Below are 14654 nucleotides of genomic sequence, written 5' to 3' on the forward strand. Positions count from 1 at the left end.
ATGGTGAATTGTATTTGGCAGTACTATACCCATCTCATTACCTGACTTATTTTCAACCATGGACGATTTATTTGATGGCTACATGGTGCTAGATGGCATAGGCGACTTTCTTGAGTCCAGTGTTCCGACCAGCCATCCCAAGGCACCTGTAGTTCCGCACACAGAACAGCATACAGAAACATACAAACAAGCCATAAGGCCCAAAAAGGATAGTCTGGACAGTTGTGACCCATGGTAGTCTCCTCGCACGATCCAAAGTGTTATACCATACTCATATCCAGCAGCACTACTGTATCTAGCGGCGACACGGTGGCACCGGGAGGGTTACGACAACGACGCGGACACACTAAAAGTCGCCTGGGCTGCATTCCATGCAAGCGGCGCAAGATCAAGGTACTGAACCAGTATCGTCATATCATGCCGTGCCACTAAACTCCGTCAAGTGCCCAGAGACATGGCCATCATGTACAAATTGCGACAAGCGCGGACGTAAGTACAAAATCATGAACTAAACCCCACATCTCACCAACCGTCCAAGTGGTTTGTAGGTATCCGGATGTGTTCAAGCACGCGCGACGAGATTATATACCGCCAGAAACGCCGAGTCCGCGTCAGGTTGTTAAACTTTCGGAAACACCTACCATCTACAGTTCAGATGATATGCAGTTGTTCCATCACTATCTTATCTCGGCACACCCTTGCATTCCGCACGACTGGAATGAAATTTGGGTCAGAGATATTCCTGTAAAAGCCAATCAAGTATGTGGCGCCTTCCTCCCCTAGTACAACAAGTCTATCGTCACTGACTACTCAGTATCCATATCTTATGGATGCTATGCTCGCTTTAGCTGGATCTCATCTTGCTATTCAAGTTGAGAACCCAAAAACTAGTCTTGCACTGCAACACCGACAAAGGGCAATCGTTGGACTTGAGGATTCCTTCTCTCGATGGCCTCCAACTGCTGAAGAATCACATATCATGCTTGCTACATCTTACTTGCTGTGCTTCCAATCCAGCTACATGGAGGACGGCTTTCTGGAGCATTTCCTGTCTTTACGAGGATGCTCGTTCCTTTCCCAGCTAATCTTAGGCGAAGGCTTCCGTGGTCCTTTCTCTGATCAAAAAGCCTTGGGCATGATACGTATGGACACAACGTTTTGCAATTTCCCCGTGGTGGACCAGGAACTTCTACGCGAAGCTCTACTATCAATAAAGGGACTTTCTAGTCTGATGACTGGACCCATTGCGCATCCCATCGAGAAGGCCATTGTCGGACAGCTCATCGAAACGCTTCAATGTCTTCTGGTCTCAGAAGTGGAGAACCCAGAATTAAGGGACGCATTTGATTCAACCACTGAATATGATGAGGAGAATAACACAACTTCAATACCAGGTACACCTTTAGTATCAGGTTTTACAAAAGCAAGCACTCTACCACAAATGGCTTCGGGCCCCAACTCACCTTCCGATCTCTACGCGTTCGCCAACCCGATTCTACCAGGAGACCTCGGCGTGGTGTTCGACAAGATCGACTGGGAAAATCTCACAACCGCCCCACCAGGTGCTCCATACCCGCTCCAGTCGTTTATTGCTGTTATGGCTATCCTTACCATCTTCTCTACCTGGCCGCACGACGGGCTCATGCATGTCTTTGATCCCACAAATCAACTCGGCAACGTCGTCATGGCGCCCTTTTGCGCCATACGTTTCGTCCTCTCGCCACTATCGGCGCCGAGAAAGGCATTGACAACCCCTATAAGGGCGACTGCTCAATGGCTTGCCCGGATCATAGCCGCCACAGATGACGATGAGAGTGGGGAGTGGGCTCAGTATGTGGAATGGCCGAAGAAGATACTTCGGTGTATGGAAGAGTGTATTGAAAAACATAAAGGCTTCACCATGGAGGGTGTACGTGATATGCTGGTGCGCGATCCTGGGGCGTTCAAGGAAGGAAGAGGACGGAATTACTGAGCGTCACAACATCATGACCCGATATGTTGATCACGCATCGCTTTTTCTCGTGGTGAATCAGTGTAAAAATAGAAAGAGAAACCTAATTCCGCTTTACACGATACGTCTACTTCCAGGCGCAGAGATCGTCAGTGAATGAGTATTTGGTGCAGTTCCCTTTAGCCACTAGGTGGTGAACGCCCTGCGGGCTACCTGCATGTTAGCAACCTGGTTAGATCACGAAAATGTTATCAATATGAACGACATCACCAAGCAGGGGGGGAAGGCGGGTGGGAACGTAGATCCTGAGTGGACTTCAGCACCAAGAGAGCTGTAGTAGGTCACAATGTGCAGGAGCTTGCATGCATGTTCAACGTTTGCTGCTTGCCGTATCTCCAGACTAGCTAGTAGTCAACCCGATCCTATTCAGACACACCGGTTCCACAACCCTGATCGCATCATCGCACTTACATCTGCAGCCCGTCTGCTCCCTCCATTCTCCACGAGTCCCCGAGATCTTTGGTACGCTCACCCCTCTCGCTCTCTCCTGCTCTGTAGTCGCATATGTACAAACCTGCAGCCCATCATGCACATACCCCCAATCACTAAAATGATGCAATTCCTCCGGCTTCAACAACATGGCAGCAGCCAATGAATGCACGGGTGCATCACCCCACCTCTCATAATAAAATCCGCCATCACGGTCCAGATACTCAAAGATGGCACGATACGCATCTCCACGGAAGAAATCCATATCTGCAATCTCAAAGTTCGACCAGAAGTGACACATGTTCCACAAATCCCCCCTCTCATCCCGATTCCGCAAGAGCGCTAGTGCACGGCGGAGGGGCCAGGGCATGTAGCTTGCGTCGACCATGGCGGTCCAGAGGCTGGTGGTGGGGAGGCGGTATTTATTCTTGAAGAGGGAGAGCTTGTAGAAGAGGGAGGGGACGGTTTGCCCGCGTTCCCAGAGTGCAGTTGTGTAGCCGTAGCGTTTTTTGTGGCGCGTCATCTCAACAAAGGGGTCATCTAGCGTACGATGCACATAGTGAGCAAATGTATCACCTAGATTTCGTGCACAAAGGTTACTTACAGGTTATGGCGCACGTGAAGGATACGAAGGGTTCGACGCGCCAGTAGTATTTGTAGGGAAGAAGGGCCGGGTGGTCGAAGAAGAAGCTGTGAAGTTTTTATCAGTGCACCGTTCTTGAGATGGGGTTTGGCTTGTTTGACATACCCAGACTGAAAGCGGCACATGTGGTGATAGCTTTCTTGTCCTCCATACTGTATACCTCGGTTTTTCATGGATTGCATGCTGCTTCTCGCGCGCACTTGGTCGATCCACTCGGGATATCCCCACATCTCTTTTGGAATGACCTCGAACTTTACTTCCGTATCTTTTCCTACTGCTTTGCCCACCTTAATCTTGAAATCCCCCGTCCACTCTTCGTCGTTCAGAAAAACCCATGGATACCCAAAGTTATCGTTGAATTGTTCTTGGACGCTTCGAATGCTGGAAACTGTGCCCTTGACTTCCGAGTTGCGCGCCAGCATTACGAGTACAGCGGACTCGCGTGCGGTCGTGTTTAGGACGGGGCTCTGACAGCCCGTGTAGAAGGGTGCGTCGAGGGGTGTCGACGGGCGAGGAACATCGTAGTTTCGTACATGTACGTATGCTTCGATAAGCATCAATGACACGATAGCCAGAATCAACTTCCAGTGGGATTGTGCAGTGCGCCCCAGCGACCGCAGCGGATTCCTCCTTGGCCGTAGATTGATTTTGTGCATAGCGATGGCGAAAACATGGCGTTTAACAAGAAACGAGGAAGAGCAGTAAAGGCTGTAGGATGCGATGAGAGCCTAGCCAAGTCTTTTTCTACAGGCGCATGGAAGACGGAATCTTGATTGCTGCGCCATTAGGCGTCCCCTTTTGGATCCAGATGAGGTATAAAGGGCCCGAGTACAGGGTGCCTTACTAGCCGTTAGGTCCCCTCGACCCGCAGATCCCCACGGGGCCAAGAGAACGTTGAAGTAGCAAACAAACACTAAGGTCCTGTTCCACCAATAGACTACAGGCCAACGATACTTCCGTCTCTCCTGAGATCTCGAAGCCGAAATGGAATGTACATTGTGTTCAACCCTGGGCGAAAACTCGAAGGTTGATGACAAGTAACACATGGGCGCATAGTACAAAGCAGGTACCCACCGGTTCCGAAGGCATGTTAAGCTAGCTTTCTGCTAGACGCGAGATACCCACTCTGCACGTGAAAATGCGACCAGGCCAATAAGAGCGGTGGGAGAGGAATTAGCGTCTTCTGCCGAAACATCGAGGATTGTAGTGTTTTCGCAGGGGCCTGAGATGCATTCGTGCATGTATGACGACGGACGAATTCTTATCGGAGCGATGGTGCTTTCTCAGCGTACAAAGAAACCTGACCGCAATCTCGTAACGTTATTTATCTGCAAGCTTGTCTCGCGGCTAATCAGTCGGGGGCGGTTGATGAACGTGTTGATGCTGCGTACAAATGAACAGGTCGATGTTGTTACCTGCGACGGTGTTGTGCCTCGGCTCACAGTTGAATTGAGAAGGTTCACTGATTCCTGTGACTATCTCTCACCCAACTTGGAAGTCACACATGTCAGGGACCATTTGCAGTTCACGAGTGTACATAGCCATGACCAAGATGTGTACGACAACGGCTAGCATGCAAGGTCTGCCTATAGGTATTCGATCGAGAGGGATATCCATATAGTCAATCGGACAAGGAGCGCGAACGTAGTGCTGCAAGGCAGGGTGCAGAAGCCTGGTTGATGAGAAAGGAAGCATGAGCAGGTAAACTTCATACACAGCATCTCGTATTGCGTGCCGTGAGGGGTTTCGGATACCGAAAGCGTTCCAGTGTAACTATGATGCGGGCTGCAGCAGCCAAAGTATGCTAAGATGAAAGTGTAAGGTTTCATTGCCGTTGCGAGGAAGACTTGGTGGTAGTTGGAGACACACCCTACAGCAATAGTTAGGATTCTTTCAAAAGGAATACACTGCGAACATCACTGAGCACGAAAGCAAAGATATGCAAAGGCAGTGTGTTGCAATGCCTTAAACGGGAGGAACATACAGCTTGCGGCTGAACAGGGGATCGGGTCGTGCAGCGTCGATCCACAATGACGTACAGCAGCCCGTTCGCAGCAAGACGTAATAATTTAGAAGAAGTAATTCAAAGTTACACGAATGACGCAAGAAAGGTACCGCAACTCAAGCAAACTGAAACACGGACAAAAGCAGATCTGGGTATTCCCAAAAGCAAGAGTTCCAATAAAACGTAACCAAAACGCCATTAGCCGTGAGGCTTTCCGTTCTCGCAGGTGTCCCCGAGGTTTTCCATGCCGCGAGGCTCTCCAGTCTTAGTAGGTATAGTGTGTGTCTGTGGGGACAAAGTATGTCTTTTCGTGATGGTAAAGGAGTGTAGGTAGATTGGTTCGTGCAAAAGAGGTTGTGACACTGGAGACACGCCGGTCCAATCTACTGGAATGCGTTCATATCCGGCGATCCAGACGGTCGACGCGTGACTTGAATCCTTTGACAATCTCTCCAATGCGACGGACTGTATCGAATTCTACTTGCAGTTCATCGATTTCGTGGAGGATTGCGCGGAAGCGGGCGATTTCAGCATCAGCCATTTGCATGGCATTGCCTGCGCGGTCGTACTGCACTTGGGTTGCTGTTTGTGTCTGCTGGGTGAGCTGGCCATTGTCAGTCCTACACCACACAGAATCGAGCCTACCTAAAGACATAACAGAAGACACTCACATACTGCCAGCGCTGCTGGATAGAGTACATTAGACGGTCAAAGTGGGCGCTGAGCGCCTGCAAACTAGAAGGATCCAGGAGGAGACGGCCTTGGCTGGAGGCGTGAGAGGCAGCACGCGATGAATTGGAGCCGTGCTGTGAGGCGGCAATTTGTTGCTGGAGATATCTGCTCTCGCTCGAGTTGAGGCCCAGTTCAGACACTGGGATGGCGGACATGTGCACATAATTATCTTAAGAACATGGTCGATCGGGAAGTCTGCGCCCTGGCTTCCGCGTGTGCGACGGCTGGTTAGGATTTGGGCGTAGCAATTGTTACTAGTTGGCTACGAACGTTGGGAAACGTTACAGCAGGCCTGCGTGGAGGAGGAAGGGGAATATGCAAGTTGATGTCGTTTGAGATGGGTCGGGCGGGCGAGATGCGCCAAGCGGCAATTCCGGCTGCCCAAAAGCATATCACCAAAAAGCAAGGGCATGCGAACGCCCATTATCCCACACCCTCATCTCCCCTTAGCCGGCTGCAGCCCTATGTACTGCCGTCCCCATGCGCCAGTACGCAGCCGCCGTTTGGTGTTGCAGTCGCTGCACATGTCTCTATCCGCGACGCAGCGCGTATCGCCATGAGCGAGCAAGCGGTCAGCAAGCCCATCATCTTCCCACCCGCCCGCTGCGACATGATGCTGAACCACGACTGTTTGCTTTTGCGTCCGTACGACCATAGCGCTGTGCCGCACTCAACTTCTGGCTCTCATTAGAGCGCGGGATAGTGTCTCCGCACGCACACCCTCTCCACAATCCGCGACAAGGATACGTTGATTGTGCCGCGAGGTTCATGGATGAACAACGACCCCACCAGCTCGCGTGCGGAGGGGTAGGGTACTCCTGGTCGACCGTCGGCGAACCATATGCAGAAGGTGACAATAGAATGAGAGCGTGACAAGCATGTGCCGCTGAACGAGTACACCAAGTATCAAGCCTCAATCTCTACGCTGTTGGTAGTCTGGCACGCGGTACATCTCTATGGCGTCGCTGGGTTCCATCATGCCGAGGCAGAAATGCGCAACAAGTTTCACAAGGAGTAAGCACGTCGAAGAATGCCTGCATAATATCTCGTGAAAGTTTGTGTCAGATTCAAGGTTCATCGGAAACACACTTCCAACATTGGTGTTGAAGTTTACTTCTTCATTGAGATGGAGACTGGTTGATCCAGGCCTTTAGCCAAGCGGCGGAGAAGCGACCGATATTGACATCGTCGATCGTCATATAGATACATGAGTATAAGAGAATAAGACAAAGGGGTATATACACCAAGCCATCCAACGCTATGCACAAAAAACAAGAGAAAGAAATGTACCACCCACGCCTTATAAGGCGTAGTTCTCGGCGTGGAGGAAAATCTCGTCCCGCCCACTATCACTCCATACACTCCTCTGCATTTGCGCAATCGTCTCACTCACGCTAATGCGCATGGTGGGTGGCCCACAAACAAACACACACGTTCTGCGCCCAAAGTTTTTGCTCAGTCCTTTGAGTAAATACGGTATATCCGGGCGTCCATATTCAGTGCTCCAGCCGTCCTTTTTCTTGACAGCTGCAGGCAGGAATGCAAAACGCATCAGATTCTTTTGGAACTCAGTGGGTGTTGATGGGAAGCCAAAATCGAAGCCTTGGGCGCCTTCGGTGGGATTGTGGATTATATCTGGATTTATGGCGCCGGAGCCTGCGGAGACGGCTTGATTGATGTCCAGAGAGAGGTTGCGCTCTTGACGTCGAGCAGCAAGGCCACGTGGCGCAGGCGCTATCATATCCGGGTTCGAGCTGTCTGCTGATTCGGCAGAGTTTCGCCCGCTGTTGTAGCTTGAGCGTGGTGGTGCGAGGTGGCCCCTATTGACGGGGACCATGTGCGCCTGAGGAAGTGCCGTAATACTATCTTCGTTCTCGCGACGCAGCTCAGACTCCTTCTCAGGATCTCCCTGCGCTTCATCGCGGATGAGAGCGGAGTGTCGCTTTGAGGAGACACCCGAAAGACCCGAAAGGCGGTGGTCGGCAATGTTCTGGAAAGCATCGTTGACCTTGTCGTGGAAGTACAGCGACACTGGACGAGTAGGTGTTTTCGCGCTGACAAGTCCACCGCCTGGGTTACGTTTCGCAGCGGTGATGTAGAATTGACACTGTACGGTCTCGGGTGGCGCATATTCACGGCAGATGCGCAATTCTTCCTTGAACCACTCCATGGTTTCAGGACGCTTGAGGGCCCAAATCACGTGGATTTTGCGCGTGACAGCTTTGCCATCGCGCATCTTCTTGATAAGGGAGAGCAGCTGCGAGACAATGGCAGTGATGCCACTACCTCCTGCAATGAGTACGACGTCATCGAAGGCTTCAATGCGCCGTTGCATACCTCCATATGGACCATCAACAAAGGCACGGTATGTGTGCCATGGGCCATGGTCGAGAGCGTTCTGAAGAACCTTCTTTGTGAAACCACCGAACGGGCGGAAGACGAGAACCATATCCCGGTAGCCCTCGCCATATTCAGATGGAAAGTCTTCACTGCATAGTGAAGCGATGGTGAAGGGGTGATTTTCAAACACTGAGATACCAGGCATGCGAAGATAAACATACTGTCCAGGTCTCCACCTCATTCGGGTTGGAATAGTAATCTTGATAGCGTTCTCTGGCATGAGCGTCACGGCAGCCTCGTCGCCAATAAGCCATGACAGTTGACCTGGACGAGTCCAATTCAGATAGAACAGCCGCATGAAGTAGGACAGTAGCCAGATGCCCAAAGTGGAAAGCAGGTAGTGCCATGATGTTAGGTAGTTGTTGCAATGCCAGAACATCATTCCGAGGAAGACAATGGCAACGGGCACGTGCAGGGCCACGAACAGTTCGTACATTCGGTGGCGTAGGGGCGCAATCGAATGCGTGCAGAGGAAGCACAAGGGAACGAGTGCTGCGATACCTGAAACTTGTCAGTATGTGATCTGCGTCTTAGATGGGAAGGTCATACCAGTGCCATAGATGTACATTCCGCTCTGTTGATTGAGCAGCTGCTGGAATGCCTGATGTGCACCCTTCTCCCAGACTGGGGTGACGTAGAAGGGTACAGTGTGCAAGATGCTCAACACGAGGCAAATATATGCTGCCCATCTGTGGAACACATTCAATCGCTCGTGGCTGATGCCCGTCACCATTGAGATGAGGTTCGCTTTAGTCGCAAGTGCCACGATCCATGGCATCAGTGCCACAGCCATCATGCCGGAGCGAACTGCCAATGGAGGTGAGCCATAAGCGATACTGTCCCAGAATAGCGGCTGTGGAAGGGTGCAGTAGAGGACTCCCAGGAGCAAGGCTAGGAGTACAATCACGATAACAGCCAAGGAAGGGAACACGATTGGCCTCCATCCCTTCTTGACTCTGATCTGTGGAATCGGCCGGTAGAAGATGAACCGGAAAAACGCTATAATGTTGTTGATCGGCCCGAAAGAAGAAACGCTGGATTGTTGTTTTGGCGCACTGGGTAGCGGGCCTTCGCGTGGGAAGAACTTCATGGTGGACTTGTCAGTATCAAGTACCGACATCTCGTAATCTGTGTCGGGAGAGGATGTCGTCGAGGACTGTAATACCTCTTCTTGGTGTAGTGCTGTCCGGATCTTATCCGTGAATAAATGATAGTATCGCATCAGGGCTGCGATGACCAGCAGAGGTATACAAAAGTAGACATATGCGAGCGCATATTTGCCGCTTTTGTTCCATGGATCGACGGTGTTGGCTTCTATCAATCCAGCTGGGCTTGTGCTGTTGAAAGGTATGTTTACACGTCGTAGTAATGCTGAGACCGATTCGACAATGTCTCGCTCGGCGTGTGACACTACCACGCCCAGCTGCTCCATGGCCACACCCGTCCGCTCCACGAGAGCTTCCCGAATAACCGGCATTTTCGAGTAGTCGTTGGGTTTGCTTTTGCAACAATTGGCGTGATAATCGTGAAACACTTCTGCCAGCAGAAGCCGGAATACGGCAGAGATGCGTCCTAGGCCAACGGGTCTTGGTTCGGGGTACCAAAGGCTTAATGAACATCCGGGGCTCCGTTCCTACATGGGTACCAAGACGTAGGATTGACTGTGACAATGCGCGCGAAGGTGCAGCGGAAACTCGATCCGGAGGTGTGGTTGTACCGTGGCGCAGAGATCCCTAGGTAGCGAGAACTTATCCACCGCTTAATCCAACACACAATATGATAAGAATGTTCAGTATGAATAGTGGTAGACGGCGCAAGAACAAACAAAAAAGTGTGCAACCGCCGAATGCTTATGTTCAGATACCGTGCGCGAGCAGCAGTCCGGTTCCTTAAGTTCCATGCGCAAGTGGAGTGCGGGTGACTCGCAAGGGTAAGACCCGTCGTATCGTGGCAGCAAATGGAAAATGATATTCAACCGCTCACCAGAACCCACGCTATTGGGCCAAGATGTGATAACGAGTCGAACCAGGGGTCCCAAAAGAGAAATGACGAGCCCAAAGCGCCGTCACATTCGTGGGCTGCAGCAATACACATATTAGATTGTCCGAGAGCTAGTTGCTATCGCCGCACTGCGCATCATGCAGGATCAGCGCTGTGACTGGCGAGTGGCGGTCCGTCAAGGAAGCGGACCGGCCTTGGTCATCCCTTTTGAGCGGGAGGCGCTCTCGGCTGCAGCGGACATCGCCATTCGATCTATGGCCGTTTCTTACATGCTCTTCATCTTGAGATAGCTCTGAGGTTGTTGCACCGCATGAACGTCGCAGCCCCCCCTTCATACCGGCCTAACATCTGATGTCAGATAGTTCGTCATCTTAGTCTCAGAGCATATTCTGCTCATCAGTCTAGCGCTATAGCGTGTTAGCAGAATCACCGAGACATATCTCGCAGCCGTATCACAGACTTCAGGGTTCCTGCTCCTCGGTAGCTCGGATCCATCTGGTGGACCAAAGTGGGCTGGCCTTTCGTTCGCATGACCATGGATTGAGCGAATTGGAGGATTGAAGCCCTAATGCCCTGAGACCCTTCCTGGGTAGACTGACAGCCATGCATGGGAAAAAGCAAGATTGTGGAGCGGGGTGCATTGGTGTTGCGAAGCTTTCACTGGCCGTCGATCGAGGTTTTAAGCGCTGACCATCCATAAGAAGCTTAGCCTGTAGTCAAGCTTTTGATGGCCCGCTGAGGATCCCACGCTCGTCCCTCGTTGGTTGGAACAATTCATCCGACACTTCACACCATGAATTGCACTACATCATGTACGAGCGTTGAAGCTCGGTAAATCGCTTGAAAAGTTGATGGAAAAGAGTCGGTCAAGGGTCTAATCGCACGGCCTGGGTCGGTCCACCCTTCTTCCCGTCCCATCTCTAGGCAAGAGTGGATCCTCTCTACCACGATGTCTACCACAGCTCGGTTTTGATCTTGGATTCGCCAAACACGCACAGAGCGGTCACAGTCCGGCAGGTCCGGCGCACTTATCCTGAGAAAAGTGATGATTATCGTGATACAGTCATACCCTCAAACGCAAACTTCTTATCCTGCATGACCCTTATTGCGATCCAAGTCCAGACCAGTCGTGTGTCTCTGTATACAAACACACAAACACAGGTTCCAGCACCTCGCAACCGTTAGGCGCCCAAAGACCGCCCTGGAGGCCGCCCCGCACGTCAACGTACATACGCGATGCGTAACCGCCAGCCCTACGACCCTCAATTTGCCCAATGCGATCAGATTAGTGTGAGTATCGATAACCCAAAGTGCCGGATCTTCAGGTACACTCAATTTCCAGACTGTCTACGCGCTCAAGTACGTGCAGTGGGGTTGGTGGCTGCAACTCTAATCGAACATGCTAAGTTGCCACGATGTAGTCAGCCCGAGGTCTCGGGTAGTGTGCACATCGAGCGCTTGGATAATGTCTTGGGCGACTTTATGGGCCTGGTGGCACTTCAAGCGTCTTCGAGAAGGGTGGCGATGTAGATCTTGCTGGGAATATATTACTTTGCAGCAGAGAACGTGGGTTCAGCGTACCGAGCGCGCATACCCTCATTGCGGCACTGCGATCGCCTCTCGAAGCGCCCAGCCAGCATGATCTCAGTCGCCTACTATGTGAAATGCTACTCAGTGATCCATAACCGGCGATATCGGATGAAATCGCGTTCGGTATCTCACATGAAAACGGTACGCAAGCGTGCTATAAGTTCCAAATATACCACCTTCACTCACACTGGTAGTTCTTACCGGCTGAAGATCGATCATGGCATTCCAATCTGAATTAGAACTCGTAACTCACGCGCACGTCGGCTTCGATCAAGCGCGGCAATTTATCCTATCTTACCTGCAGGACACGTTTCGAAACATCCGTCCAATGACAAGGCTCCGTCGGAGCGAGCGAACGCAGTGCAACGGCGCTGTGTATGCATACTCATATATTTCCAGTTGCTCGGGTCCATATTCCGCTGTTCAGCAGCAGCTCGTAGTCTCATACGGCGATTGTAAATTCCAGTCGACGCTGCTGTGCTGTGTCAAGGCCAACATTGCAAGCACATTGGTCTAGTCCTGGATATGTTCTGCTCTTACTCCACGAATGACTCCATACCACATCCAACCACAATGATGAGCATTGGCCAGGTAGGTCGGATGTGGGAACTAGAGGACAATGACCTAAGATGAGCACAATTGGCTCCGGCACGTGAGAAATTGACGTTCACGATGTACGCATCTCTCTCATAGGATGTTGAAATGGTCTTATCTTTTATTGAAGAAATTGGGATGGATTTTGCTGATTGTATTCAAATCAATGGGTGAGTTCAGCATAGGAGTTATGAACTTGGCGGAACAAGCTAAACTCATGGGAAATCTCATCCTTCTATTCACGTTCGAGGATTTCAAAGCCTCGGGCAGTATGCAACCGAAAATTGCAGGGCTTAGGGATATTTGAGTAATAGATAAACCATATTGGAAAGCTAATACTACGATAGCATGGCCTCAAATCTCTCTCCAGCTATACGATTCAACCCGTCTATATCTCCGCATGCGTCGCAATACCCCACTTCTGCAACAGATTATGCCTGTGCCAATAGCTTCTGTATACCTTGCCCCAGAAAAAGAACACGGGAGTCGTGATGATCATTGCGCCAGCGATACCGGCAAAGGTATAGAACACAACAGCAGGTCCTTCGTTAGCCGCCCAGTCATTCACAAAATATGAGAAGCCGTAGAACAGGAAGTTCTTGAGAACCATGTTGATGATGAAGACCTCAGAGCTGATATCGCGGAAGGAATCCAGGACATAAGATGAGGCAGAGATTGCAGCTATGACGATTCCGAAGAGGTCCATGCCATGGAAGAAGGCTGTAAGATAATATGATTTTCCCTCCTCGGCGAGATGACCGAACAAGCATAGACCTATGACAATCGTCACGGACGGAATCATAGCAAGTAGACGATACTCCGGCTCGTAGATTCCATTGTTCTTCTTCGCGCACCATTTGATAAGAGGGTCGAGTGTCGCGCCAAGGAGGATCGATCCGAGAAGGCCACCCAGAAAAGGTCCCAAAGAGAGGTAGCCAACACCAGCTGCGCTGAGCAAATATGGAGGAGCCATGAAGATCTGAGCCATGACGTATGATTGTGCAACAAAGAAAGCAGTGAGCCCTCCTGTCACTATAACCATCCAGAGTACAGCCATGTTTGCGCAAACTGCAAAAGGCGCAATAACAAGCTGCAGCAAGTTATCATCTGAGTATGTCCCTGTAAAGATGGCGAGCTCTTGTACGTAGGTCTTTTTTGGGCGCAGGGCAGGTGGTGAGCTGGTCGCCGTCTCGATCTTCATCATGTCGTCGCTTCCAGCTTTCTCGCTGTTACCGGCATGTCGCTTCTCGGTCGCTGCAAGGTCTGCGAGGTTGTCGTTGGATAGCTCATCGATATCGTACCGATGATCACGAATGTAGTTGGTTTCCGGAACGAAAAAGAAGAGAAGAATGACTTCGAGAGCCACGAAAGGGATGAGGATGTGGAACAGATAACGCCATCCGAGATTCGTTGCAATAGGTCCGACAATGATAGCAGAGAAGTTCGACGCGGCGCCCAAGATGAATTGGATGAGGGTCATGAATCCGCCACGCTGGTGGACGAAGAAGAGATCACCAATCATAGCGACTACGAGGGACTCGAAAGCAGAGCTGCAAGAAGTTAGCACATGTCATCCTTAGAGTGAGATCATACGCACACAGAACCTCCTTGAATGATACGCCCAGCTAAGAGACCCTCGTAGCTGTTTGCAGCACTGCAGACTACAGTCCCTAGCAGACCGAAGAGCGACGCAATTATAAGCTGGGGACGTTTTCCATACTTCCTAGACAATGCACTGACGATAGGTCCGACCCCTCCAGTCACCAGTAGCATATATCCGGAGATGACTGTGATGTCTCCGACACTCTTTCCATAGTCTGCTGCGATGAGTACCAGTGCAGGTGAAAGAAGGGGAGATAGCACGGCAGCGTAGAGTATAGAGCCGTAGGATACGATGATCATAATGACCATCTTCTTGGTGTATGACCAATTCAATGGATCATTGGGGTCTTCGGAACTGCATCGCATCAGTCATGTTGTAGGTACTATGGACTGAACACGCAGCTCTTTAGTAGTACTTACGGTTGTGGTATCAGAATAACGTCTGCATCTTTGCCAGTGCCACGCTTCAGGCTCGCCGAAGCCACTTCTGAGACATTGAGAGGATTATGTTCCTCGCTGAGGATGACGGTTGCAGGCACATGCGCAAGATGCTTATCCTCGACGATACCGAGGAAACCCATGGTGACGGTTGTACCCACACAATACTAAGAAAATTTCCGAAGATGTAACGAGGAAGTTAAAAGCAA

The 14654-nt window shown here is 50.9% G+C and overlaps 5 protein-coding genes across 5 annotated transcripts; 1 reads left to right on the plus strand and 4 right to left on the minus strand.

Annotated features, from left to right (window-relative positions):
- Positions 1–979: 979 nt before the first annotated feature.
- Positions 980–1972, plus strand: AA0111_g3268 (hypothetical protein; the record flags this gene model as incomplete). The annotated part of the gene is made up of 1 exon (XM_028649133.1): positions 980–1972. One exon carries the CDS (start codon positions 980–982, stop codon positions 1970–1972), a length of 993 nt encoding a protein of 330 aa, XP_028508923.1.
- Positions 1973–2418: 446 nt separating this feature from the next.
- On the minus strand, positions 2419–3739 carry AA0111_g3269 (hypothetical protein; the record flags this gene model as incomplete). Its single annotated transcript, XM_028649134.1, has 4 exons — positions 2419–2503; positions 2548–2980; positions 3045–3130; positions 3189–3739. 4 exons carry the CDS (start codon positions 3737–3739, stop codon positions 2419–2421), a joined length of 1155 nt encoding a protein of 384 aa, XP_028508922.1.
- Positions 3740–5485: 1746 nt separating this feature from the next.
- Positions 5486–5975, minus strand: AA0111_g3270 (hypothetical protein; the record flags this gene model as incomplete). Its single annotated transcript, XM_028649136.1, has 2 exons — positions 5486–5692; positions 5760–5975. The coding sequence occupies 2 exons, from the start codon at positions 5973–5975 to the stop codon at positions 5486–5488; spliced, it is 423 nt and encodes a 140-aa protein (XP_028508746.1).
- Positions 5976–7120: 1145 nt separating this feature from the next.
- AA0111_g3271 (hypothetical protein) lies at positions 7121–9697 on the minus strand (the record flags this gene model as incomplete). The annotated part of the gene is made up of 2 exons (XM_028649137.1): positions 7121–8721; positions 8770–9697. 2 exons carry the CDS (start codon positions 9695–9697, stop codon positions 7121–7123), a joined length of 2529 nt encoding a protein of 842 aa, XP_028508926.1.
- Positions 9698–12793: 3096 nt separating this feature from the next.
- AA0111_g3272 (hypothetical protein) lies at positions 12794–14588 on the minus strand (the record flags this gene model as incomplete). The annotated part of the gene is made up of 3 exons (XM_028649138.1): positions 12794–13955; positions 14003–14362; positions 14428–14588. The coding sequence occupies 3 exons, from the start codon at positions 14586–14588 to the stop codon at positions 12794–12796; spliced, it is 1683 nt and encodes a 560-aa protein (XP_028508866.1).
- Between the last annotated feature and the right edge of the window lie 66 nt (positions 14589–14654).

The sequence above is a fragment of the Alternaria arborescens genome, assembly GCF_004154835.1.
Source record: "Alternaria arborescens strain FERA 675 chromosome Unknown contig_6, whole genome shotgun sequence".
Lineage (NCBI taxonomy): Eukaryota > Fungi > Ascomycota > Dothideomycetes > Pleosporales > Pleosporaceae > Alternaria > Alternaria arborescens.